The 25,800-nt window shown below is 43.4% G+C and overlaps 1 protein-coding gene and 1 long non-coding RNA gene across 2 annotated transcripts; one reads left to right on the forward strand and one right to left on the reverse strand.

Annotated features, from left to right (window-relative positions):
• Nucleotides 1-501, reverse strand: LOC310699631. Its single transcript, XR_014522174.1, has 2 exons — nucleotides 368-501; nucleotides 1-171 (listed from the first exon to the last, which is right to left on the reverse strand). It is a non-coding gene; the product is annotated as an uncharacterized lncRNA (long non-coding RNA).
• LOC310699551 (uncharacterized protein) lies at nucleotides 394-25,800 on the forward strand. The gene is made up of 16 exons (XM_083487623.1): nucleotides 394-557; nucleotides 3,919-4,026; nucleotides 5,564-5,636; nucleotides 6,661-6,817; nucleotides 7,482-7,527; nucleotides 10,556-10,614; nucleotides 10,851-10,886; nucleotides 12,261-12,313; nucleotides 15,151-15,283; nucleotides 17,074-17,270; nucleotides 18,570-18,615; nucleotides 18,718-18,783; nucleotides 22,736-22,795; nucleotides 23,107-23,189; nucleotides 25,034-25,128; nucleotides 25,497-25,800. Exons 1-16 carry the CDS (start codon nucleotides 521-523, stop codon nucleotides 25,529-25,531), a joined length of 1,284 nt encoding a protein of 427 aa, XP_083343749.1. The 5' UTR covers nucleotides 394-520; the 3' UTR covers nucleotides 25,532-25,800.

Consider the following 25,800-nt stretch of genomic DNA (forward strand, 5'->3'; position numbering starts at 1 on the left):
GGTAAGCTATAACTTGTTTAGCTTATACGTAAATCCGGCAGTGCCCGTCTCCTTCGGCTAAAAGTAAACCCACTGAAAGCGAACTGCGTTTCAAGCAGCTAAAGTCTTTGCGCCTCGGGCTCGGGACTTGTTGCGGGCGAAATATCAACGTTCCAAAACTGGCGGAATGGCCTAAAAGGGGGAGAAGGGGGAGCAGTTGCCAGCATTTAATCATTATTCCGGGGTCTAGGTAAAATATTCATAACAACTGCAAAACCTGCCGGTGTGTTCCTCCCCAGTTGATTCCCGCGCCCCCGCCCATCAAGCCACAAAATGTTCACTTCTTCCTGCTCGTTCTATTTTTCCTCTCCCTCCCCCCCCCGCTTACAGGGATAATGGCCTCTCCCAGAACGCTGCCTTGTGTTTGCGGAAGGGGCTGCTTGAGGTCTGTTTCCACTGGGTGGAGACGCAAGCGGCGGTTCGCTAGAAGCTGCTCCAAGTTAACATCTGCTGAAGGTTGGGGCGGGCGAAGGAGGGCAGCATGAGTGCCAAAGAACCGCTGCTGGGAACGCTAAAAGGTGAGGGGACGAGCGGAGAGAGAGGGGCGGTTTTGGAGGGGGCGGGGTGCTAGGTTTTGGCTGAATGAGAAAAAGTGCGAGAACCGTACACGCATCTTTCGGTCAGGGTATATACAGGTGTGTAGTTACTGCCACACGATTCTCCATAGGGATGGGGAGTCAGGTAGAGTTATATTCTTATTTTGTCCCTGGTTGCCATGGGGAACAAATGTGTTTTTTAAAAAGTGTCAGAGCGAAGAGATCCGTACTCAAGCGTAAAAACTCCCCATCCTAAACGTGTTTATTGATTGAGAATCTCAAGTGATTACAGTGGATCTTAACCTAACTTAGTCGATTTAAGTTTGGCTTTATTATTGCGCTCACCTTAACTTTATGGGGCATCGGAGAAATGGGAAATAGAAGCTCGGGAGCTATGAGGTAACTGTCCTGGGAGCAAATGCTTACAAAGAGTTTTATTTATTTATTTACTTACTTCTTTAGTTCATTAAAAAAAAAATTATACGCCACTTGATTGTTAAGGGAAAAACCTCCCTCAAAGAGTGATATCACCTAGTGATATATATGCTGCTTAGATGCTATTGTGACAGATGTCAAGTTATGTTCCAGAAGGCAGATTGGGGTAATCCCCTTTTTTGTGTTGGAGAATTGTAGCTCAGTGACAGGGTATCTGTTTTGCATACAGGATAGTCTCAGGTTGAATCCCCAGCATCTTCAGGGTGTGCAGGTAAAGACCTCTGCTTGAAACCTTGGTGAGCAGCTGCCAGCCAGTGTTGACAATATTGGGCTAGAGGGACTAATGTTATAAGACAGCTTCTAATGTTCCATTTTTATATTAGGAGGGTCCTCAGCATGCAACTAAGAAATATCTCTCCACTCCCTCACTTTTGAATCCTTTCTACTCTGCCATGCTTTGGGAAAAAAAATATTTAGTACTTGTATCTGGTCAGTTTATTTAAAGCCCCATCTGAAGTTGTGACCACTTTTGATTCCAGAAAAAGAGACAAACACGTAACTAAGGGACACCTGTCTTCCTTCCTTATTGCCATGTTTGTTCTAGAATCTAGATAATGAAATTATACTATTATGGGAACAACTTACTGGGGAGGAAGTGTGCAGTCACTGGAGCTCCACATAACACTTTTTCTGGAGAGGGAAATACTAAAAAGGAACTATAACAGAACACACTCCTATGCATGTTTACTCAAACGTAATTCCCATAGTGTTCAGCGGGGCTTGATCCAGGTAAGCATGCATATGATTGCAGCTTACATTTATACAAAAATAAGGTAGATTATTTTTCTCTGTGGATGTAGCATTTTACATTGAAATACAGGACCTGTATTATACAGGACAGGTGGCAACCCTAATTCCTAATGTTGTCGCCTCTTGCTTTATTTTTTTATTTTTTACTCCATTATACTGTATACAGCTAGGTGCACGTCCACCTCTCTACTCAATATTAGTTTAGCATAAACTGATATCTCCAAAATAAACTATAGAGGAATGGCCAGTGTCATGTAATGGTTAGAGCATTAGACTGGGATTCTGGAGTCCAGGGTTCAAATCCTCTGTCACCTGTGCAGTTCACGCAATGACCTTGGGCTATTCTCTGCGCCGGGTTATTGTGATAAAATAGAGGGGGTGCTAAATCACATACACCACCCGAAGCTCTTTAGAGGTAGGGTGGAATATAAGTAGAAAGAGGGGGGAAATTGGCCTAAACATCATATTGTGGGCTGGGTGGTGATGGTGAAATATTAGATCCACTGCTCTGATAATCCAACAAGTAAAAGAGAAGCTTTGTTGAAAGGGAACATCTTTCTCAAATTTGCCTCAAGTGGAATGAATGGGTGGAGTACAGCAGTCTAAAGAACAGTCAATATTTGCTTAAGCTAGGGCTTCCATCACATTTAATTATTTATTTGTTTAAAATAGTTCTTTATAGCCCTTCGGCTCCAACAGCACTAGAAGTGGGTAAGAGACATAAAATAAAACATGATATGCACTGTGTGCACTGGGAGGTTTTTCTGAAATGGATGAGAGCTGCCTTTCATTTCAGATGGGATTGATCAGGAGAACATCTTGGGGCTAACTGTGCTGTAAGGACCTCTCCAAACTGAGTGAGTGGGTGGCAAAACGGCAAATGCAATTCAGTGCAAACAAGTGTAAAGTGATGCACTCTGGGGCAAAAAAGGGGCTTAATTTCACTTATATGCTCATGGGGTCTAAAGTGGCAGTAATGCACCAAGACAAGAGACTTTGGGGTACTAGTACATAGCTCAGTGAAGACACCAGCCCAGTGTGCAGCAGACTTGAAAAGGGCAAATTCCACAGATCACCAGGAAAGGAATTGAAAGTAAAACTGCTAATATAATACCGCAAATATGTGGTACAACTGCATTTGGAATGCTGTGTACAGTTCTGGTTACCTCATCTCAAAAAGAATATTTTAGAGTTGGAAAAGGTTAAGAAAAGGATGAATAAAATGACGGGGGAGGGAGCAACTCCCTTGTAAAGAAAAGTTGCAGCATTTGGGATTTTTTAAAAATTTAGAGAAAGGCAAGTAGGAGACCATGGAACTTTACAAAATTATGTATGGCACAGAGAAAGTGGATACAGGAAAGTTTTTTTCTTTCTCATAAGACTACAACTCATGGACATTCAGGGAAGTCAAATGCTGGAAGATTCAGGGCAGAGAGAAGAAAGTCTTGATGTAGTGTGTGTTAAACTCTGGAATCTGTTAGTCTTCAAGGTGCCACAAAACCTTTTTCTATTTCTGCTGCTGCAGATGGATAAAGAAGGCTACCTTTCTATAAATAGGAACAGTACCTCCCAGTTTTCAAATTATTTGAAATATACCCCCCACTCCCCAAAGGTTCTGAGAACTGGCAAAAGGAAAAGAGAGCTTTAGCAAGGTGGTTGCATAATGTGCCTCGGACCATGCCTTGACACCCAAAGTTGTGTTCTCGGAGATTCTGTACATGCCTTGATCAGGCAAGGAGTAGCCTTGTGGTTTCTGATTCAGAGAAGTCAGGAACCAGGTGCCCTGGACTAATTTCGGCTGTGTGGGGTACACCATCTAGCCCCCTCCCCTCCAATTGCCAACCCAGAGACAAAGGGGAGCTGGGAAGTTGGTGACTTCTGTAGCATCAGGGCATGATAGCTAACTCTTCTTCTTTGGAGGGTGGGATTGGGGAATTGCCCTTCTTAAAGTTACCTTCCCGAGCTCTGTACTATAGTCTTATCGATTAGGGCTTTGGTAGCTTAAGAGAAGAAAAGTATAGCAAAAATACAAATATTAGATTTTAACTCATTCTATTGCCAGTCTGTATTTGAAACCTTTCTCTCTCTCTTCTTGCAGTATGTATCCTCAACCTTCAGGGGAGCAGCAGCCCTTACACAGACACCTCCCCACACTTACAGTCCTTTTGTGAGGTCCTGGAAATGATCCTTCGCAAAGGAATAAAACGTGAGTGGCTTTTTCTGTACCAAAAATGGACAGTACTGTGCATGGAGATTTTCCTTTGCAGAGAGCAGGTTGCACTGCAGTTGGGGGCAGTAGTGGGACAGGACCAGCCTTACAAGGAAAGGTGGGGTAGAAGTATTTTTAATAATAATAAGTAATAATAATCCCTGAAAGTTCACCTCCTCCTATATGCATCTCCCTGGATTTTGACTTCAGAGGCCCTAGCCCTGTGAAGCTGATCTCACTGCCAGGTAAGGTGCAGCCAGCGCCATCTCTGCTGGTGGGGGCCCCAGGGCACGACTCCCTCCCCCTATCTGCCCCCTCCCTGCTGTTGTTGCCAGCTACTGTTGCTTCCTCTGCCTCATCATTGCTCCACCTGCTTACATGGCAAACAGACCCAGTGAGCAAGCAGGCAGTGGCAGCTCCACCTCCTTCTCACCACCACCTTCTTGCAAGAGTGAGAAGCAGATAAGTGGTGAAGAGGAGAAGCAGGTCCCGGGGGCTCCAGTCACTGAGCCCCTCCTGAGGTGTGGGCCTTAGGCAAGTGCTTAGTGATGCCCACCCATGATGCTGGCCCTAAGTCTGATTTGTTGCTGGCAGTGGTGATGATGACACTTCAGTAGCCGAATATTGTTCCCAGAGAGGTTCATCTGGTGGCTACTTTGGGGTCCTTTGTAGCCAGGAAAAGACATTTTTTAATTTTTTTCCAGCCCTTTTAAGACCACTAATCTCATAAAACTTTTATTGTACGGTCACACCTCAGTTTCCGATCGTCTCCATTGCCGTACGTTTCGGCTCCTGAACGTCAACGGAAGTAAGTGTTCCAGTTTTCAAACGTGCCTCTGAAGCTGAACGTCCAACGCGGCAGACAAGCAGCTTCCGATTGGCTCTTCCGATTGCAAGAGCCAATCAGAAGCTGCGCCTCGGGAATCAAACATTTCAGAAGTCAATTGTCCTTCTGGAACGGATTGCATTCCACTTCCAAGGTTTGACTGTACTTTTTATTGTTCCCAAAGAACTCTGACCACTGCAATTTTTATATTTCAGAGGTCTTAGTACCCTTCCAAAAGTAGGGTTTCCAGGGTTCTTTCCATCAATGCTGTTTAAAATTGTTGAGGATTGAAGGGTTGATCAGCCATGTCCCATGAGGGAGTTTGCAGTGGCAATGTAGACGACCACTGCAGTACAGAGACCGAGGTGGGAGAGGGATTCGTGTCTTGTTGCAGATATCAGAAATTTACATAAGTTGCAAAATCTAATTGCAGTTTCTGCTGGGGCAAAGGCGTTTGGTGTGTGTTGCAGTAGAAAACTTCACACTTGCCAGCCTTTCACCATGCACAGATTGCTGATGCGTGCACAGAGTGAACCAGACCCTTCCTGGCAGCGCCCTGAACCCCCAAGGAATGTGTCCACTGTAAATGTGCTCTAACTGAGCACCTTCTGGTGCTAAGGAAATGGTGTCTGTAATCTTTGGTTGTGCGATGCAGCACTTTGCTGTGCTGCTTTTCTTCCTAAAGGAAAGTCGTCTTGTCTTCCTCAGAGCCCGTTCTGGGGTTCAAGAGAAAGGACTATTGGCACTGGCTGGAACAGCTTCCGCAAGTAACCCATCCCAGGTGGGTGGCCTGTAGTAGTACTTTATGATACTGCAAAAGTAAGAGGAACTTGATTTTCTGCTTTACCTTTCGGTATATAAGCATGATTACAGCTACAGTGGTACCTCAGGTTAAGTACTTAATTTGTTCCGGAGGTCCGTACTTAACCTGAAACTGTTCTTAACTTGAAGCACCACTTTAGCTAATGGGGCCTCCCGTTGCTGCCGCGCCGCTGGAGCACGATTTCTGTTCTTATCCTGAAGCAAAGTTCTTAACCTGAAGCACTATTTCTGGGTTAGCGGAGTGTGTAACCTGAAGCGTATGTAACCTGAAGCATATGTAACCTGAGGTACCACTGTACAGGCTTTTATTAATTTTCTGCTTTTTTTATCCTCCTCTCACAATTCTTCTTTTTTCATCTGATGTCCATAAATGAGTAACTATGGTGTTCATATCCTGTTTGTGGCCGTCTGGTTGTCCGATAGGCATCTGGTTGGCCGCTCTGAGAAATGGGATGCTGGGCTAAATGGGCTTTTGCCCTGATCCAGCAGGGTTCTTCTTACACTCTGAGGTCGCCCCACAATTAGAGGTGCTCATAGTTTTTGTAATAATACCCGTACGGTTGTTTGGCATCAGCTTCTTTTAAGTTCAAGAGTGTGTGTGTCTCACACAATGGGCATTTTCCTTTAGACTTCCATTTTATAGGGACTGTCTTTGAACTTTAAAAGCTCTCAGTCACACTGACATCACCATGATGCCAGATGACTGACAGATGGGTGGTCCTGCTCCCCTGTCCAAGTTGGCCTGTGGTGGGAGTGGGGGGTATTAGGAATCTGACCTGCCAGCCGGATCCAGTCCCTCACCCATGCTTCACAGGGGAGTCACAATTCCCAGAATCCTTCATGCTGACTTTTGAGGGGTGGTATCAAGGAAAGGATGGCAGGGGGCGCATAACTTTTTCACCCTGAAATATCTCCATTTGAAGTGACTTGAACGTGGTTTTTGTTTCTGTACCCCATGATAACAAAGTCTTTTCTTCCTATAGCATGACCCTCCTGTCAATGATGATTGAGAAAACTAATTCCTGTGAGAAGGTGCTGACAGCACAAGGACGAGGGCGGTACTTCCTGCGCCTGGCTTTGAATAGGAAGTTACTAGCTGTTGCTGTTAAGCAGTTGATCAGATCTTCCAGGCTGCTTGAGGTGGGGACATGACGTAATTCAGAGCAATTAAAAGGAGAAGTTATTTTGAATAATAAGAGTACTCAGATACCTGTCTTTGTTACGCTCTTTTCTTGGGGCCTCTGTTGATTGGACACATAAGTTAGTAGGTGCTTTGCTAAAGACCTGGTCTGCGGAATATTCCTGTATTCACCATGTTTATAATCTTGAAACCAGTGCTGATTTTTAAATGTACTCAGTCTAGGGCTAATGTTCTTTAACAGAAAGAATCTGCAATTGTTCATTATAACTTGGCAGTTAAACCTATGGCCCCATTTGGGGAAGAGCTGTAACTCAGCGGCAAAGCATATGCTTTACTTACAGAACATCTCAAGTTCCACCTACAGGTAGATGTGGCATATTCCTTCCTGTGCCCCTGGAGAGCCAATTGCTAGTCAGTGTGAATAGTACTGATTGAGGTGGACCAATGTCCTGGTTTAGTGTTAGACAGCTTCCTGTGATCCTGCTAGTGGTAATACTTATCTCCTAAACTTGGGGACGACGACCCTAAAATCCCAAACCTAAATTAATGCTCCTTTCTAGATATTATGATGGTTAATAATAGTTTCCTGTTCCTGATGTGTATGTACCTTTGTGGTCAACTTATTTAAATTATTATAATTATTCAGAGTTGTTTTTATTTCAGTGGTATGATCCAATGACCTCCATCCTAGGCAATGAAGACTTATCTGGTAAGAGTCGTCTCTGTCCACTCATTGCGTTGTGCAAGAAAGCAGGTCATCACACTGATGAAGTGGACTCTTATTCTCCAAAAGCTTGTGCTATATTAAATGTATTAGGCCTTAAGGTGCTAGAAGACTCCTTGCTGCTTGGCTACAAAATGCATTAACATGGCTGCCTCTGGAAGTTATAACAAGTGCCCTGAGAGTCATTATGCATTCTGTTGTAGCACAGCATGTTACTGGAATTTATTGTGCCTTGCTTTATAACAGTCTTGCTTTTGAATTACTGGGTTCTGCACTGTACAAAGTTGAAAAGGTACCAGAGCTCAATGGCAGCATTCTTGATGTCTAAATTTATTCTGCACTGGTGTTAAGGGCCAATCTTCACCATACATCTTAAACAGGGGTGTCCTAACCTAGGACCAGAGCGTCCTAACAAGTCTAAATGCCCTTAGCCTAAAGTGGTATGATACTGTTTTAAATGTATAGGGCAAATGATGCCCAGGTAAGGGGCAGAGTCAATGTAGCACTTTAAATGGCCCCCTCCAGTTTTTATAAGGAATCAGGAAACTTTCTGACACACAAGTCTGTTGCCAACATGTCTAGTTTGCCCAGTGATGTGTTGCATATTGGCTACATAATAACCGAATTTTATTATTAAAAGGATGCAATTAATGTTTGTTTGTTTGTTTTAAAAAAACCCTAGCATCCCCAAGGTTGCTAATTATAAAGTTGTGAATGGGCATATTTGTTTCAATAAAGTACAGGCATGTTGCAGGACCAATGTAGATATGATATTCTGCACAGCCCCACTGTGGAATCTCATCCAACAACAAGGCTAGGTGATAAGGTGGTTAAGGCCGTAGACTTGAGTTCTTTGTGTGCCCTGTTAACCCGTGGCATCCAGGATGCTGCTGAGGCCCTCTACCTGTGAAAAGGCATGCAGCCTCTGGTAGCTCCACGTTTCCCTTGCCAGTGAATTCTGCTGTGCCCTCCCTCCACATCAGTGGCTGGTTTTTGTCTTTCTCATTGTGACACCCTCCTTTCTGGACTCACAGATTGTCAGGTCCTTTTATAAGCTTTGCTGGCAAGGCAGATGCACCGTTTCATGATTGCCTTGGAGGCACTATCTGTGTGGTATGTAACAACATCTGTTTTGAGCTCTGGGGTTATTAAAATCATCCTTGACCTCCAGCTAGGCAATGTATTATATAGGTTTCTGAAGTGCCAGACATGTCGAGATTGTGCCATTGCTGTCTGGAGGCCTAAAAAAATAGGATGAAAGCCTTCATGCCGTTCATAAGCTTGCACATTCTTGCACCAAAAATGTGTGTGTGTGTGTGTGTGTGTGTGTGTGTGTGTGTGTGTGTGTTAAGTAACACTGGCAGGTTTTCCCATAACGAGCCTTTCAAAATGCAAGCAACTGAATCTTCTTCAGGACTCATTAAAATTGTGGCTTATTATTTGTTACTTCATTAAGGGTGATCAGTTACAGGATTCTGCTGTTTTGAGTTTTATGTTACTCCCTTTTGTCTTGTTTCCACATTTTTCTTCCGTTACTCCTCTTCTCAGCTTTTTCCTCAATCATGTTGTTGTAAATAGTAAACGTTAGTGTTCTGTAGTATTGCTGAGGATTGATCTGTGACTTTTCCCTTCTGTTTCCCTCTCCCACCAATAATTGTCCATGTGCAGCAACAAAGAAGTCTGCTTCTCACTTTGCCACGTTCTATTAGGTCATTTTATTTACATCCTTCCAAAGAGGTCAAGGTCTCTAATGTATGTGTTTAAATCTTTGTGTGTGTATGTGACAAACACACATTTCCAACATTTCTTATGTTCTAAGCACCCAGGGAGCTGGGACTAGCCATGGGTCTCTAAATATATGCGCACACAATAGTGGTAAACACGTGTTTGCCTTCATTACATGGGAAGCAGATCTCAGTGGCACCAGGAGGCATGAAGGTGAGGGCAACTACAGTTTGGCTCATAGCCAAGGTTGCAGTGTCCTTATTGGGAACGAGAAGAGAAAAGAGCCATACTTCCTTTTAGTGCTTTTCTCTGGGGAAGGGTAATGTGTTGTGGATTAAAGTGCAGAAAAGGGCATTTCCTTACCTATTTTCTATTAGAATATCATCCCAAAAGCTGTTTGTATGGTGCTTTTAGTGACTTTTTCCTTATCACTGTTGTGGGATCAGCTACTGGGGTCAGGCTTCATTTAACAACTTCACCTGGAAGGCAGTTGAATTCTGGACACTGAATTCCCCACACTCTGGTTTGAGGAGATGAATGTTAAGTGGCGATGAGACCTTATTGCCGTGGTTCCTGGGTGTGAGGCAGGCTTCCCTGAGGAGAGGCAGGTAATTGCTTGGGGAAATGCAAGTCCCACACAGCCGCTGCCTCATATTTTAAAAAATTATTTAAATCTATGGAGATTCATATGGTTCAGAGCAGCACAGATGTCACTTACAAGCTGACAGTGTGACATGTATAGCTTCATAGGAAGGTGACTGTCTGAAGCTTCCAGCTATGTGCTTAGATCCAGAGTCACCACCAATCTGCTGCTTTAGATTCCCAGAGTAGCTATGGAGGGGTTGCAGACCTCTACACAATTCTAACTGTGTAAGCAGCTGCTGAATCCTTCTCGTGTATACGGCTTGATTGAGCCTGTGAGCAAAGTTCCCATCTCGCCTTCTCAACCTGTTGGTGCAACCTGAGTGACCTCACACACCTGCATGATGCAGCTGATCTGTGGGAACCACCGTTACTATTTGTAAAGATTTTATTTTCTGGTACGTTTGCCCGTTCAATCTGCGTGAGGTACAAGTGAGTGGCGCCAGCTGAGAAACTTGCCTTTGTTTGGTGTTGGTTACGTTTTTGAAAGGCTCAAATATTATTTTAGGGAGAGTTGCTTCCATTGCAAGTTTGAGATTTCTTGGTTCGTGTTCTCAGTGTGTCCCTTGACTTACCGATAAATGAATATATAAAGTTGGTCAGAAATCTGGCAGCAATTTTTGATTCTCTTATTTCCTCCTTCCAGAGCCTTTCCTCTCTCTGATGCTGGTGGTGACAGACATGAATTTCTCCCTAGATTTGCAGGTACAGTAGTTGATGATTTGGGGACATAAGTTTCATGCAGCTTCCACTGCTTAATACCCTCCAGATGTTTTGATTTACAACTCCCAGCAGCTCCAGGGAGCACATCCTGGCTGGTTCTGACAAGACGTGTAGTCTGAACAAGGCTGGCAAAGGCTGGATTAATAGCTGTATTTTCCCATCTTTCCTTTCAACCTCTGGCTTGACCTCTCATAGTTTGCCATTCTTTCTGTTTGTAGAATTCCAGTTTCTTGGATGAAAGCTGGCAACTTCCGGTAAGAAGCTTTAGTCCTCTTTCTCAATACCCCCTTTTGCACAATTCATGATATTCTCCCATCTTGCTGCTTACAGATAGGGATGGCACCATCTGTTTCACACCTGTAGCAACAGGCCAAAAATGGCGCCTCTACTCTGGACTGGAACTTTATGTTTATGTGGTTGTTTTTTTCTATTTACATTTTAATGTCTCACAAGCATGGAGGTTTGAGGCAGGGAAATGGTAACACCTCTGGGATCTCTCTTGTGGCTCTTTGTGAATTTTTAAAGTGCTTTATGGGTCTTTCATTCAACCTTTTACCAAAGTCCTATTTGAGAAACTTGAACCCTATGTCCCTCTGAACCGAGTCAGAACCCGAGTTCATTGACAGCTACACTTAGAATTTTAAATCATTGTACTTTGACAACTTCAGCTATACTGAAATGTTGTAGGGCTCTGGCTTCAGCTAGGCCACAGAACAAGGATTCCAGTTTGCATCAATCTAAGCTGTTTTAAAATGTGTGTGTATCTTGCCGTTTGTGGTATTTGGGGTAGGGTCTGTGGTACGTTATTTGAAGTACTTCTGAACTGAAACATTGAAATACTTTATTGTCACTTGTACAATTTGTATACAGTGAGATTACACGAGCACCCCCTCCACTCAGCTCTCTTAGTCTTAATTCCCCTCATTTACTGATGCGCACCCACCAAACCCCAAAGTCAGTTGCCTTGTTATCTTTTCATTCAGCAGCCTAACAGCCCACGGATAGAAGCAGTTCTTTACCCTGTTGGTGCAACTAATCATGCTTCTATATCTTCTGCACTACCAAAATAAGCCTCAGGTTGACCTCATGAAGCGATGGGGACTGTGACCCTCCAAGTATTGGTGGTCTTCAACTCCCATTATTCCTGTTTATTGGTAGTAATGACAGGGGACTGATGGGAGTTGAAGTCTTAACTGCATCTGGAGAATCAGAAATTCTCCATCCTTGGCTTTGTGACACTGGCCTGTGGCTGATTTTATTTTTATTATTTTGCTGTGTGTTATCAGTAAAGACAGGGCAAGACTGTGCTTTGTCCGCTTGTCTGAGTCTAGCAGCATCTCTGGGCTTGGATCATTTGCTCTGCAGATTAGGGATCATTTAATTTAAGATGTGGTGATATCTAAAAGTGGATTGCACTAGAAGCCTCTAACCCTGAAGTCACACGGTATAGCATCATCCCAATGAGCCTTTTGCAGATAAATGGAGAACTTGAGGCTTCAGGGCCTTCCACCGCCTTCCTTTAAAGCCAACACCCCTATAAGAAGCAAAATTTCTCATCTACACCAAGGCTCTGAAGGAGGATTTATTCAAGCTTGCTGGATACCACACTGATAAATACTGCTTTCTAGGTGTGCCTGACCTACGAAACTGTCCCCTGCAGGGAGCTGGGAATGGTGCTCAGGTAAGAGACCTGGCACATCCTTACGTTGCTTTGAACTTCCTCTGCACAAAATCCATTGTTTTAAATAAATATCCGGGTTTGGATCTGTAAGATAAATCCCATAGGGAACAATAAGAGTTGGTCACTGAAACGAATGTCAGCCTGATACAGTTTTGTGGAGTGTATTCCGCTTGTGCTAAAGGCATGGAGCTGGCAAGGGGCAGGGCCTCTCCCAGGCCTGGAAATTCCATTCACTTCCCTGCCTGACTTCTGAGATTTCACCAGCCATTGCCCACATTCATCCAGACTAATCATAGATTTGTAGAGTTGGAAGCGACCCAGAGGGTCTTCTAGTCCAGCCCCCTGCAATGGAATCTTAACACACAGTCCCCCATCCTATTTGAAACCATATCGGATCCTGATTGACTTTGCAAATGTGCTAGTCTTTGCAGCCATAAAAGGATACAAAGGGAAACCGCTATGGTTTGATAGTTGGACTATAAAACGCTGGAGATTCAAGTGCAAATGCACATTCAGCTGCAAAGTTTGCCGAGCAAACTTGGGCTAGTCACTATATCTCAGCCTAAACCAGGCATAGGCAAACTCGGCCCTCCAGATGTTTTGGGACTACAACTCCCATCATCCCTAGCTAACAGGACCAGTGATCAGGGATGATGGGAGTTGTAGTCCCAAAACATCTGGAGAGCCGAGTTTGCCTATGCCTGACCTAAACTACCTCACAGGGTTATTGTGAGGAGGAAGGGAGGGGAGCTCTGTGAAGCTCTTTGGAGGGAAGGCAAACTAAAAATGTAACCATAAACTTGGATTTTAAAAACAAAGCCTGTCATTTTCAATATGCTGAATTCTGTACCCAGTAGCAAATACTGTGCTCGTTCAGAATGACTGAGTGCCCTCGCCCTTGGTTATTTGTAACTTAAGAGCAGCGGCTTTGACAAACCGTGACCTGAGCCTGTGCCTAGCAATAAAGATTAGCACTTTCTGCAAGGTAGAAATCCTAGTGTTGACAAGGGAGTTCAGCCTACTACTGTGCAACATGTAGTCCTCAGGCCGTACATGGCCTTTTAGAGCACTTCTGAGAGGAGCTTGTAAACCCCCAAGAATCCCAATCAACAGCATTGCAGAAGGAAAAAATCAGATGGGAATAAGTGCAAACGCCACAGAAACCAGCTAAGAAGAGTTCCAATAATTATTCAATTTTTTAAAAATCATTTTTATTATTTAGTAACAAATGCTTCATAAAAAGGAATGTACAAAGAAAGAACAGTGATGTACAATAAATTGCTGGGAGGCTTACACAGTTAACGTCTAGCAATTCATTATTTTTGAGGAGCCAGCTCCAAGTTTTGTTCATTCACGTTTGAGATTCCCATCCCCATGAGGCTTAAGCATTTCATAAAAGGATGTCTCTCAAGAATGGTAATGTGTCTGCCAGTTTTGGCATCCATCAAGCCTGTGCAATTACCTTGATGGTACACAACAGATGTGCAAATTAGCTGCTGCGCTCTGGCTTGCAAAGGATTTCCGTTGTGCCTTGTCTTTGTGCAACCTAACGCTGGTTTTAAACGCTGTGGGCTATCCGAGCCAAATAGTCTTTTTGCCCTAATAATTTTGCAGAAGTAGAATTTTGCAGAAGTAGAAGAGGCGCAGTGCCAATGATTGAGTACATATTTTTACCACCTACATATGAGCCTCTAATGAAGGGGGCTTTGGTGAAGCCTGACCCACAAAATGCTACACCCATTTCTCATGTTTGCCAAAGACACCGTTTGCATAAGCAACCAATCATGTGGGTGGTTTCTTCTAGTGCAGCCGAGTGGACAAGAAATCCACAAAGCAAGCTGCTTGGGTGAGGGTTCGCTTGCACAGTTTGGGTTGATCTTAACCATGCCATTTTCATCTTCAGGGAGCTTGTGCTAGTTTGGTTAACATTAAAGGTGGTGGTGGTTGGAAACCACGTTGAAAAGAGAAACCCTGAAAGGCAGCCTATAGATGCAGAAAATAAGATTGTATGAACGAGTAGTTGATGGGGAACTCTGGCCCTCCAAATGTTGTTGGACTCAAACTCCCATCAGCCCCAACAAACATCGCCATTAATCTAGGGGATGATGGGAGTTGAAGTCTAACAACATGAGGAAGGCCACCAGTTCCCTATCCCTGGTGTGGAATCTATTATTTTCCCATCATTCTGAGCAAAAGAAAGAAATCTCTTTTAAAAGACATTCACCATTTCTTTTTCCCCTGTGATCTTCCTTCCTTTGCTCAAGTACCGTATTTTTTGCTCCATAAGACACACTTTTTCCCTCCTAAAAAGTAAGGGAAAATGTGTGTGCGAATGCAGGGGGGAGGCAGGCAGGAAAAGCCCCCAAGTGCCACACACAAGCTCTGTGCGGCTCTTGCGGGCTTTTCCCCAGGAGGGAGAAGGGACTGACGTGGCCAGTCAGTCCCTTCTCCCTCCTCGTAGAAAAGCCCGCAGGAGCTGTGCGCTCCTTAAAGGGTGCACGGCTCCTGTGGGCTTTTCTATGACGGGGAATCCATCCCGCTGGCTGTCTTGGCTTCTGCCATAGCCGCGCACAGCCTCTCCCGGCTGGAGAGGTTGCGCGCGGCTAAAGAGGAAGCCAGGACAGCGAGTGGGATCCTGCTGGCTTTGCTCTTTGGGGCTGGGGGGGGGGGGAGGAAATAATATTTTTTTCCTTGATTTCCCCCTCTAAAAACTGGGTGCGCCTTATGGTCAGGTGCGCCTTATGGAGCGAAAAATATGGTATGTGGTACCTCAACTCTTCAATGCGAGCCCTTGCCTTGTCTCTCTCCACCCCTTCCTCTCCCTCTTCTCATCACAGATATTTGGATGGACGGATTTTCATCGTAAATGTGCTCCCCCAAAGCCAGGCAGCAGTGGATGAGGTGGTGCTGGTTGGAGATGTTATTGATGAGATAAATGGATCTTCACTGAGGAACGCATGCAATGGACAGGTGTGAAAGGGAACGCTCTGATCTCGGGGGACTAAGGCTGCTGTGTTGCCTGAGATCCTGAGAAAGGAGCAGAAGAGATGGCTGTGTGGTGTTGCTATGGGAACTGTGCAGAGCTAAAGCTCTGGTGTTTGACCTGGAGATCATGGTGAAGAATTGAGGGTGTGGGAGGGATACAGAAAGACTGGGAAACAAAATGTCTTTCTCTTTCTTTCTTTCTAAAAAGTGTAGAGATTTGCACTGCAAGAATGAATAGAATTATTATAATTACTTTAGAATTTCAGAAACTTAAATTGATACCAGTGGTTTGCTCACTTTTAAAGTTTTCTTTTACAATGTTTATAGGTATGAGAAATGTGGGGATCAAGACAACTATTGGGGAGGCATAGGAATCTGCTTGAAACCACGGCAAGCTATAGACTCCTTGTCTACTGCAGTCAGTGGAGAAACCACAGCTTAATATTATAAACAAATTGCCCAGTCTTGCTTGAACCTCAGTATTCAGACAGTTGTGATAGAGCTAGTAATACAATTAATTAGGTTTTTTAAAAACAAAAACAAACAAACACCTAAATATTTCAGCGGGGGTTTTTTTGGATCAAGAGAAATTTTTTACTGTGATTCCTCTGAGTATAGCAAAGTTGAACAAATCAAGCTGTTTGCTTACGTGTATTTCTGTCAGGGTGGGGGGCTGGGGCATCTTATCCCGGGAGCTTTGTTCATGCTTTCCATGTAAGTTTTAGATCTGAGTTGCCTGACAGATGGAAATTAATGACTGTGCAATCCCATACAGGTCTAGTCAGGCTGTGTGGACGCCATATATTTAAAGCACATTTGAAACACATTCCTTCCCTTAAAGAATTCTATTCACTGTAATGTACCACTCACAGAGTTACAACTTCCACTTTGCCAAGGCAATCTCTTCTAGTGACAAACTGCTTGTGTTGTCAGGAAGTTCTTTCTGGAACTTAGTGCCTGAATCCTTTTTCTTGTAATTTGAAGGCACTGGTTTGAGCCTTTATAGATCACCAGAAAAGAACTTTGCTCCTTCATCTATGTGACGCTCCTCCAGATATTTCAAGGTGGCTGTCATACTGCCTCTGAATTGTGTTTTTCCCAGACTGAACGTACCAGTCCCTCTATTGGATCCATTCCTCCTTATGGGAGAAAAATATGAAGATGTGCTCCTTTATGTACAGTGGTACCTTGGTTCTCAAACTTAATCCATTCCAGAAGTTCGTTCCAAAACCAAGGTGCACTTTCCCATAGAAAGTAAGGCAAAATGGATTAATCCGTTCCAGACTTTTTAAAACCCCTAAAACAGCAATTTAACATGAATTTTACTATCTAACAAGACCATTGATCCATAAAATGAAAGTGATAAACAATGTACTGCAGTCAATCAATCAATCAATCAATCAATAGCTGAACTGGGTTCCACACAGTCACAAAAAAAGACCCTCAAAAACAAAAACGCAGAATAAATAGCAAAAACAGACAGCCTTCAGCGTAACACTCAAAACGGAAGTGTGGCACTCAAATCAGAAGCGTAACACTTAAAATCAGAAGTGTAACACTCAAAATGGAGCACGTTCAGCTTCCGAAAAAGGTTCGCAACCCAAACACTTTGGGTTCCAAGTTGTTTGAGTACCAAGGCATTTGAGAACCAAGGTACCACTGTATTGTGGGAACAGCACAGAAAAAAGCTTGTAACCTCTGTAACTGGGATTAGTGCCAGGTGAGCAGTGCTAGAAATTCTTGCCCATGCTCTCAACCTTTCTGTTTCTCTTCAGGCTGGGACAGTGCTACAGAAGTACAAGGGCAAGCCTCTGAGCTTCCGCCTGATCCGCTGGAAGTGGCACGATGGAGGGATGTACAAGCCGCTTCTCCCCTACCTGAAAATCCTCCAGGAGAAAATCCCCAGCTTCCAGCTCCAGCATGAGCACACGCACAAGGAAAAGAAAGAGGACCGGTGCTTGCACGGGGGCAGGTAGGGGCTGCCAGGGGAGCAGAGCGGTGGCAAAATGGTTGCAGGCTCCAGCTTTCGGCAATCGGTAACAATAAAGGTAGTCAGCATGGATTCATTCTGAATGCAGCCTGTAATTGAGGTGGGAACGTTGCGGTCCTTGGGCTGTTTTCCACCTGCCACACAGCTCTAGGCTGATCACCACGTGGTTCGTGAGAGAGACACACAACAGCAGCAAAACAGTGTTATGTTTACGACGGGGTGTGTGCTTTTGAGCCACCTAGGGGCGTGAAGGGACATGAAAGTAAAATCCCGCGCCAAACTGGGAGGAAGATTTGGAAGGTCCATATTACCAGTGCTATTTTTCTGGAAAAATAGGTGCTGGAACCCACCATGAACGCCTCCCTTGTTCTCTTATAATGGCAACGGTGCCCACCTGAGAAGTGCCAGAACTGAGTTCCAGTGTGTTCAGGCTGGAAAAAAAACCCTGCATATTACCAAAGAGAGAATAGCTGCCCACACCCTGTTAAATGAGGAGGACTGAAAGGGGAAGGCACATAAGATTTCAGTGAAAGTTTTTTTTATTTTTTTTTTAATTCAAAATTATAACAAGACATATTATCCAAAAACATATCATCCTTGTTTTCCCCATTTTTCCTCCCTTCCCCCTCCCACACAAAACCCCCCCACCCCCCCACGACTTCCCTCAGTTCCAGTCTTTGGTTTCTCTAAGAATGCTGTTTTCTGCATGTTACAAAGTTGTATAGATCCTCAAACTATTTAGCTGATTATTATCAATAAAAAGTTTGTGAATGTTTATTCAAAACAAGATTTCAGTGGAAGTTGAGGTGAGTGGGGAGTGAGGTAAAGCAGTTTCTAAGGTCAAGCCAACTTAGGAATTCCACTTCAGTTGTTGTGCACATATTCAGAGCCTGTTCTTGTGGCACAGACCTCTTGCTCAGAGCCAGTAGTTATCGTGGAGAGCCAGCGGGGCCAACTAACATATTACGTTTTTACACTCTGGTATGGTTAAACAATATATATCTCAATTGTGACTAGTGTGTGTGTGTTTAAATGGGCACTTTTCTCATTATATACCCAAAAGAAGGAGATCCATTTTGGTGTGTGCAATTACCGCTTGATTATTGTGGAGAAAAGCAGCCACATAAGCGTGCACACGCCAGTCACAATTGTTGCACACCATGTACATTTTGTTCTGGTATCGGCCTGTTTCGCTTGAACTGCCATCCCCTCCCCCTGGTCTAAATGAATGAGCTACTTATAGACACTGTGGACTAATTATTTCGGCCATTTTCTCCTCAGGCTGCTGTACAACCTGCGGTACTTAGGCCACGTCAATGTAGGAAAGGTGAGACTGGGTCTTGCACAGAGAAGGGAGGATTGTTTAGCTTTCCTTGTTGTTGGTTTATGTCTTTTATTTTTGTTACACCTTTCCGATTCTTATTTTCAGTATGGAAGCAAAGAGGTGTTAGACCAAGGCATACCTATGGTTTTAGAGAAACGTTTGCCACGACAGGTATGTTTCCTGCTTTAACAGTCCAAAATGTGGAGACATTTTTCCAGAATGTGGAGACTGGCCCACGAGTAGGGCATACAGTTGTTGCTAGATGCATTCTTGTATATTTCTGCGTTTGCATATGTTTGGTTTTTCTCTCAAGTTTTGTTTGTTTTTTAATTTTAAGCAGACTGGAGTTTGACCGCAATAACTCTTTGCCCATTCTTTCTTTGTGAGGAATTGCTAAATCAGATTATAGGTTATGAGGGCAAAATTATTGATAGGTGGGAGAGTCAAACCTTTTTTTAAAATTCATTCTTCCCCTATCTTTCCTCAAGTAAGCCCAAGGCAGTGTTCTGTTCTGTTGTCCACCCGCCAAACTTTATCTTCTCAATAACCCTTTGTGATACGTTAAGACTAAGAGATGGTGTCTGGCCCAAATTCACCCACTGAAGTTCGTGACTGAGGTGAGATTTGAACCTGGATCTCTCTAGCCCTAGTCCAGCAAACTAACCAAATTTTAAGCAGGTCTCTCAAAGGAAAGGACGCTTTTGCCTAGCAACCAAAAGCCCTCCAATTTGGGATGTACGCAAAAATTATTGAGCTTCTCCAGTCAAGAACCCAAGATGAGAGACAGGCCCAACTTTTGTACTCCTATAGCCTGTGAGGAAAAAATAAAGAATCTACTTGGAACTGAAGGAGTATTTCTTTTCTTCCTCCTTTGATCAAATGCCTTGTGACAACTAAGCAGTATTCATCGTTGTGGAAGGGAAAGAAACAAAATAGCAGCAAGCAGATAATTGCATTCACAAAAAAACTTAGTGAATCTGAGAAGCTATTAAATACTGAAACTTTAATTGTATTTGCTGAATTTGTGCAGTATAGTGATGACAATTCTGGTAGATCTTTTGGAGAAAGAATACTCTAAATATAATACCCCCTTCTACAAGTCTAGGAATTACAATTTCATATGAAAGCTGCCAAGAAATGCTTGACGAAAACAAACTATGATCCCTGTCTTACCGTTCGGCATCTGAACCCAGAGGTCATGATTTGTTTCCATCAAACATTCCACAAACCTTGACCTGTTGCCAAAGTTTGGCCTTGGCTTACAGATTGTGGTTTGTTGGAGCGAAACAAACTACAAACAATGGTTCAGGAGGAGCAAGGCTGGTTCAGGGAATGGAAGAGTGAGGAGGAGCGGAGCAACCTAGCTTGGCACATTCACCACAAACAATTCATTATGGTTTCCCCCCCCCCCCAACTTGCTGCCCTGCAGACTACACACTCCCATCAGCCCCTGCCTGAACCGGCTAATTTACTACAAGGCTTTACTTCTTTGGGCATTCAGTTCTGCATGTTAACAGTTTCCGTAATGCCTTCTGCGCTCGGTTGCACATTTCTTTAGAAATAGCTCTTGAGAACCCTCCCTTAAATCATGTTCGTGTGGAAAGAGAGTTGACTATCTCAGATTTTAAAAATTCCTGAGGTACCTTTGTGCGATATGTAAATTATTTAAATTCTTGGGGGGGGGGTGTTAATGCACCCCACCATCAAAATGTGTCTAATGTGTGCCCTCTTCCTCTGCCATACTGTCAGATACCACCAGACCTAGTCCTGGTCTTGATGAGTATAGAACTGCTGTCCCAGATTGGATATGAGACCTGAGTGAACGTTTCTTAACCAGTCACTTAATTGAAGCAGCCAGAAGTCGCCACTTCAAACAACACTGCAAGTCACTAAACGTACATAAATTGATTTTATTCCAGCCAGAAGGCTACAAAATCAACAGAGAGACCCAAATGGTGGTCGTATCTCTAGTTGCAGACCTTTATAAATCTACCAACAGGTCAGGTTTTGGAGAGACAGCACACATTCCTCAACATACTTTACAGCCTGGCTCCTTAAACAACCTCCTCCTTTTTTCCTGTCAGGTTGGCATGCAATTTGTGAGGAGAGACCTGAGTTCTAATGCACTACCTGCTAAAGAGATCCTTCCCCCCCCTTTCTACCATTCTTTTTTTAGAAGAATGGTATAGAGCTTCTTATGTTTCTCCTAATCCCCCAAGACCATTGCATTTTTGCCTGTACAGTGGTACCTCAGGTTAAGTACTTAATTCGTTCGGGAGGTCCATACTTAACCTGAAACTGTTCTTAACCTGAAGCACCACTTTAGCTAATGGGGCCTCCTGCTACTGTCACGCTGCCAGAGCACGATTTCTGTTCTCATCCTGAAGCAAAGTTCTTAACCCAAGGTAATATTTCTGGGTTAGCGGAGTCTGTAACCTGAAGCGTATGTAACCCGAGGTACCACTGTATGCTTTTTCACCTTGATTGTATTTCAGTGACAGAGCACAGTGCTTTATATTGGGGTGCTAAAGAAATGCAGGCAAATAAAAATTCAAGGTTATAGTCCATTAAACACACACAGGATAGATTTCTTTCTCTCCTGCATATGTGGGAAGATGAAGCTGTCAAAAAAGAAAAGAGAGGGAAGGGCTTAATCAGACAATCACCCCAGCTTACAGTTACTCTTAAAACTGCTTGAAGCTGATGTTTGCAATTTACTACTTGTGCACGAGTCCTTGCCATTTAAATATGGACATAAAGGTTTGAAGTTGTGTCACCATCTTAGTGAAAACATACAGGGCCGCAGCCTCTTCTCTCTGTACAATTTGGTTCTACGCTCTTCCAGTCTGTCTGCCTGGCCAACAACTCACCTACTGTGGGTTTCTGAGACTGAGCTTTTCTAAAAACAACGCCTGATCCCACCAGCAAACAAGTGATGGAGGTGTTTTGAAACGACCACAATGCTGAGACCTTATTACAAGCTACAGTAGTATGCATTGCAGCAATGCAAGAGCAGCTGCTACTCAGGAGGAATTCAATGCTGCGCTCTTCCAATTGTTCCATCGGTGTTTCAGCTTGCCCTATGGAACCACATCCCATGGGGAGAGAAGAGGGGGGAAGGCCCCATTGCTTAGTGGGACTTATGCTAGCACACTAACTTAGCTGAATCCGGCCTGTTGTACCTGCAAGATGCCACCACCATCGGATGCGCCATTGCACCATCCCAGGAAACGCTTACGAAACATGAATGGACCAAAGGGAGATTAATCAGGTGCATGGCCCTTTTCTTCTACCAGCTCAGAATGTCCAAGCGTTTCCCTCTTAAAGATGAGGTGGAAACGCAGCTTTGTAAATAAATAAGGCCATTTGTTCTGCTCACCCTTTCACCCTATTGCCAGAATGAGCTGGCATAGCATGCGACTTGTGTTTCCCCAGTGCTGGAGAAAGTCAATTGCTGTTCCAGTGAAGGCACTCAAGGCCGCTACTGGTTTGTTTTCTGGGTAGCTCATATGTAGCAACCTACTCACATGTGCATCTTTATTCAACCCAGGTGAGTGCTTCAAAACAGGAACATAATTTAAAGCAGTGGGCTTAAATTATTCTTTCCTCCCATAAGCTCAAAGCTTGTGTACCTTGTTCTGCTTTCTCCCCTACCCCCAAACTTTATCCTCAAAATAACCCTGTGGGGTAGGTTAGACTGAGCTTATTCTTTTTTGAATACATTAATACATCAAACGTATAGATTGGTAGAACTATTTTGTGTTTTTTTTTAAAAAAAAACCATATACAGCTACTGAAGTCAATGCTATGAACTATAATAGGGCAAAGGTGAGAGCGTCAATTTACACCAACTATTTTTGGCTGACGTACATCAAAATGTTTGCATCGACAATTTTGTGAAAATTATGCAGTCTGTTAAGTGATCAGTTTGAGGCTATCACTGTGATTATTTCTACCCCAAATCACTCCAAAGTTGAAGGAAGCAAAAATGAGGAAAAGACTTGAAATCACAGCAAAATGCTCAGGCCTTATCTGTTAATTTTCTGTTGCAGGCGTTTTGACAATTAACAGTGCATTTTACTTACCTATTATTGTTTCGAACATTTGGAATATATTTTCGCAGGAGGTTTTATTTGACGTCAAAGAAACAGAAGTCGTTGTTCAAGAGAAAGCTGCTTCAAAGGTTAGAGTACTTTTCTTTACTGTTTGTGCTTGTCCTAACTATATTTAAATATTTTATGTCAAAATTATTCATAGAATGCAGGCCACTGAATTTAGCTGCTTTCTGCTAGGTAGAACTTGCCTATAATGTGTGTGACTTACTGGAAGATAGGTTGCACATAGAGGAGCTATTTGTTTAAATTTACAACAAAATGTCTATTTGATTGTGTGGATCATGGTCCATGCACACACATTTAGAAAACAAAGAGCATAAAATTGTAAAGAATCAGTTCTAGGCCACTGCCTTATCAGATCACTCAATGTTGTTGCCAGGTTCTGTTTCGTTACTCTTATATAGACATTTCCTGTGTGGGACGACGTCTGGACAGCAACAATCTCTTCGCCTTCTGCAGTGTGTGAGTTAAAAATAACAACCACCCACATACCTAGAGATACACTACACCAGGATTCTATTATCCCTGGCTGCGTAATTGCATGTGGCAGCAATGCATTTAGAGCAGGCTGAAGTTCGAGTTGATCTTTTCAAAGTTCAGTTTTCCCTGCCAACAATTCTGCTGAAATCCCTTACTATACACTCGTGAGCCTATGTAAATCATGCTTTTGAGCACATACAGTGGTGCCCCGCAAGACGAATGCCTCGCAAGACGGAAAACTCGCTAGACGAGAGTTTTCAGTTTTGGAAGTGCTTCGCAAAACGAATTTCCTATGGGCTTGCTTTGCAAGACGACAATGTCTTGCGAGTTCCTGCTGGTTCCCCCCCCCCTTTTTTTTCTAAGCCGCTTATCAGCTGATCCGATAAGCAGATAAGCCGCTAAAAGCCGCTAATCCGTCAATGGGCTTGCTTCGCAAGACGAAAAAACCGCTAGATGAAGAGAATCACAGAACGGATTCTTTTCGTCTTGCGAGGCACCACTGTACTCTATTGTACGTCTGCCTCTCATTTTGATAAAATCATCCATCCTATTTGGAATACCCCAAGGCACCTTGGGTTGTCTGGGAGGAAATTCACCCTGGCCTAGTTTAGCCATCGCTGGCCTTTCAGCTGGTGGGTTGAGACCTGCTACCCAGTCACTACCTTAATCTTAGGCGCGTCCCAGCAGTAGTACAGTGGTACCTCGGGTTAAGTACTTAATTCGTTCCGGAGGTCCATTCTTAACCTGAAGCACTTTAGCTAATGGGGCCTCCCGCTGCTGCCACGCCGCCGGAGCACGATTTCTATTCTCATCCTGAAGCAAGTTCTTAACCCGAGGTATTATTTCTGGGTTAGCAGAGTCTGTAACCTGAAGCATATGTAACCTGAAGCGTATGTAACCCGAGATACCACTGTACTACAAATATGCCCACCCATGCATTGTTTGGGGTAAAGGTTTGTGCCATCTCTGAAAAGGTTGAAGTATATATAGAGCATTGATCTTCCACTGGTAGATCAGGCTTTGCTTATGCATCTATTAGCATAATTTTGATGCTTTTGTAAAACTGAAGAAAAATAAAGGGGGAAAAACACCAGATTTGCTACTGGAGTCTGTAGCCTGACCTCAGGTGCATCACAACTGCAGCACTTTCACAATGAAATATGCCCCCAAGTTTGGACAAAGAGATAGGCTCCAGGTCCTGTAAAGGTCAGAAGCAATGTGTTAGCAGTACCTCAGCTTGCCAGTGTGCTTAAAGGATTAGTGTTAAATTTAAGATGGGGCAGAATGAACAAAGATTCATTCTGCCACATGCCTATCAAATTTATTGCCCATAGTGTTGTCATCAGTACCTCATTATGGGATTCCCTCCCTTTGCCAATCTGATTAGCCCAGATCCTTACATGCTTTCGGAGTCAGTTGTATTTCTTTGCCCAATCTTTTGTGTGTTGTCACTTTGTTATTTTACCCTACTGACTGCTGTGTTTTAAGGCTCTTCCAGATGTTCTTTTATTGTGCATTCATTTGTACTGATGTTGGGTCTCAAGCTGGCTATATATGATCCTGCCTTCAATGCTGTGCACATAGCTTCCTTCTGAAATCCTGTGACTTCTCATCACAAATATTACAGGGCTTTTAAAGTTCGTTGCACAATAATGTAACATCCAGGAAGCATCACTAATGAAGTGGAATTAATCCACTATTGTGTCAGTCTTGTTTAATAATACATCTGCAAAATCCGCATAGGCAGATGTGTATTTTAGTGTAACCTGTTCTGATTGATTTGGCAATGCAGGCAAGAATAATTTTCAATACATTATACTGTATAGGGTTTCACCTGAGTCTTCGGAACAAAGCACCTTCGACTGTCTTGTATTTGAATCAAACACTGAAGATGAAAGTGAGGAAATAATAAGAAGAATTGGTAAGGATATTTGTTCTTTGGTGTACAACTAAAAAGTAGCAAGGCCTCTATAGCCTGTTAATGAAGCATACTTAGTGTACTTGCAAGCTAGTAATTCCAAGACGTAGAAAGCTAATAAGATTAGGCTTCGCAGTAATTGTATATCTGCATTTCTAATTATGTTCAAGGACTCGGGCTTAGTATGAAATAAAGTAGGAAGTCTTCTGTTTGATCTATGAGGATTTCCAGGTCAGTATCCCAATCACCCAATATCTAGCATGCTAGTGGTTAGGAGACAAATTCTGTTCTTTCAAAACCATGGCTAGAGCAGCAAATACTGCCAACTTCAGGAATATTATTTTAAGATTAATGACCATTTGTTTCTTTAGCTGCTGGATTTAAACACACAGAATGGTTTGTCTGATTGAGATGCATGATGCTCTGCTTCTGGGTTTCTGCCAATGACCTACTTTTGGAGCTGAACTGGCATGCAAAAGGGCCTAGTTTCAGTCAGTGATACGCTGCCAGGCTTGCTCTTGGATTAAGGCGGCACTATGAAAGGATTAAAACTCTACACTGGAAATAGTGTTTTGGCTACCTCCTACAACAGAAGACTGAGTTTTTACAAGCGTTTTCTTTTCATGTTTATACGGACATTTTCAGAATTTGGAATAAAATCAAGCTGAAGCCATG

The sequence above is a fragment of the Podarcis liolepis genome, assembly GCF_965112155.1.
Source record: "Podarcis liolepis genome assembly, chromosome: 2".
Classification (NCBI taxonomy): Eukaryota; Metazoa; Chordata; class Lepidosauria; order Squamata; family Lacertidae; genus Podarcis; species Podarcis liolepis.

Bases quoted from the DNA above. Each gene is read 5' to 3' on its own strand.
- LOC310699551 (XM_083487623.1), top strand. From the start codon at position 521: ATGAGTGCCAAAGAACCGCTGCTGGGAACGCTAAAAG. The intron at 4,027-5,563 runs GTGAGTGGCTTT...TGTCTTCCTCAG, and splicing joins CCTTCGCAAAGGAATAAAAC to AGCCCGTTCTGGGGTTCAAG. The intron at 10,615-10,850 runs GTACAGTAGTTG...TTCTGTTTGTAG, and splicing joins ATTTCTCCCTAGATTTGCAG to AATTCCAGTTTCTTGGATGA.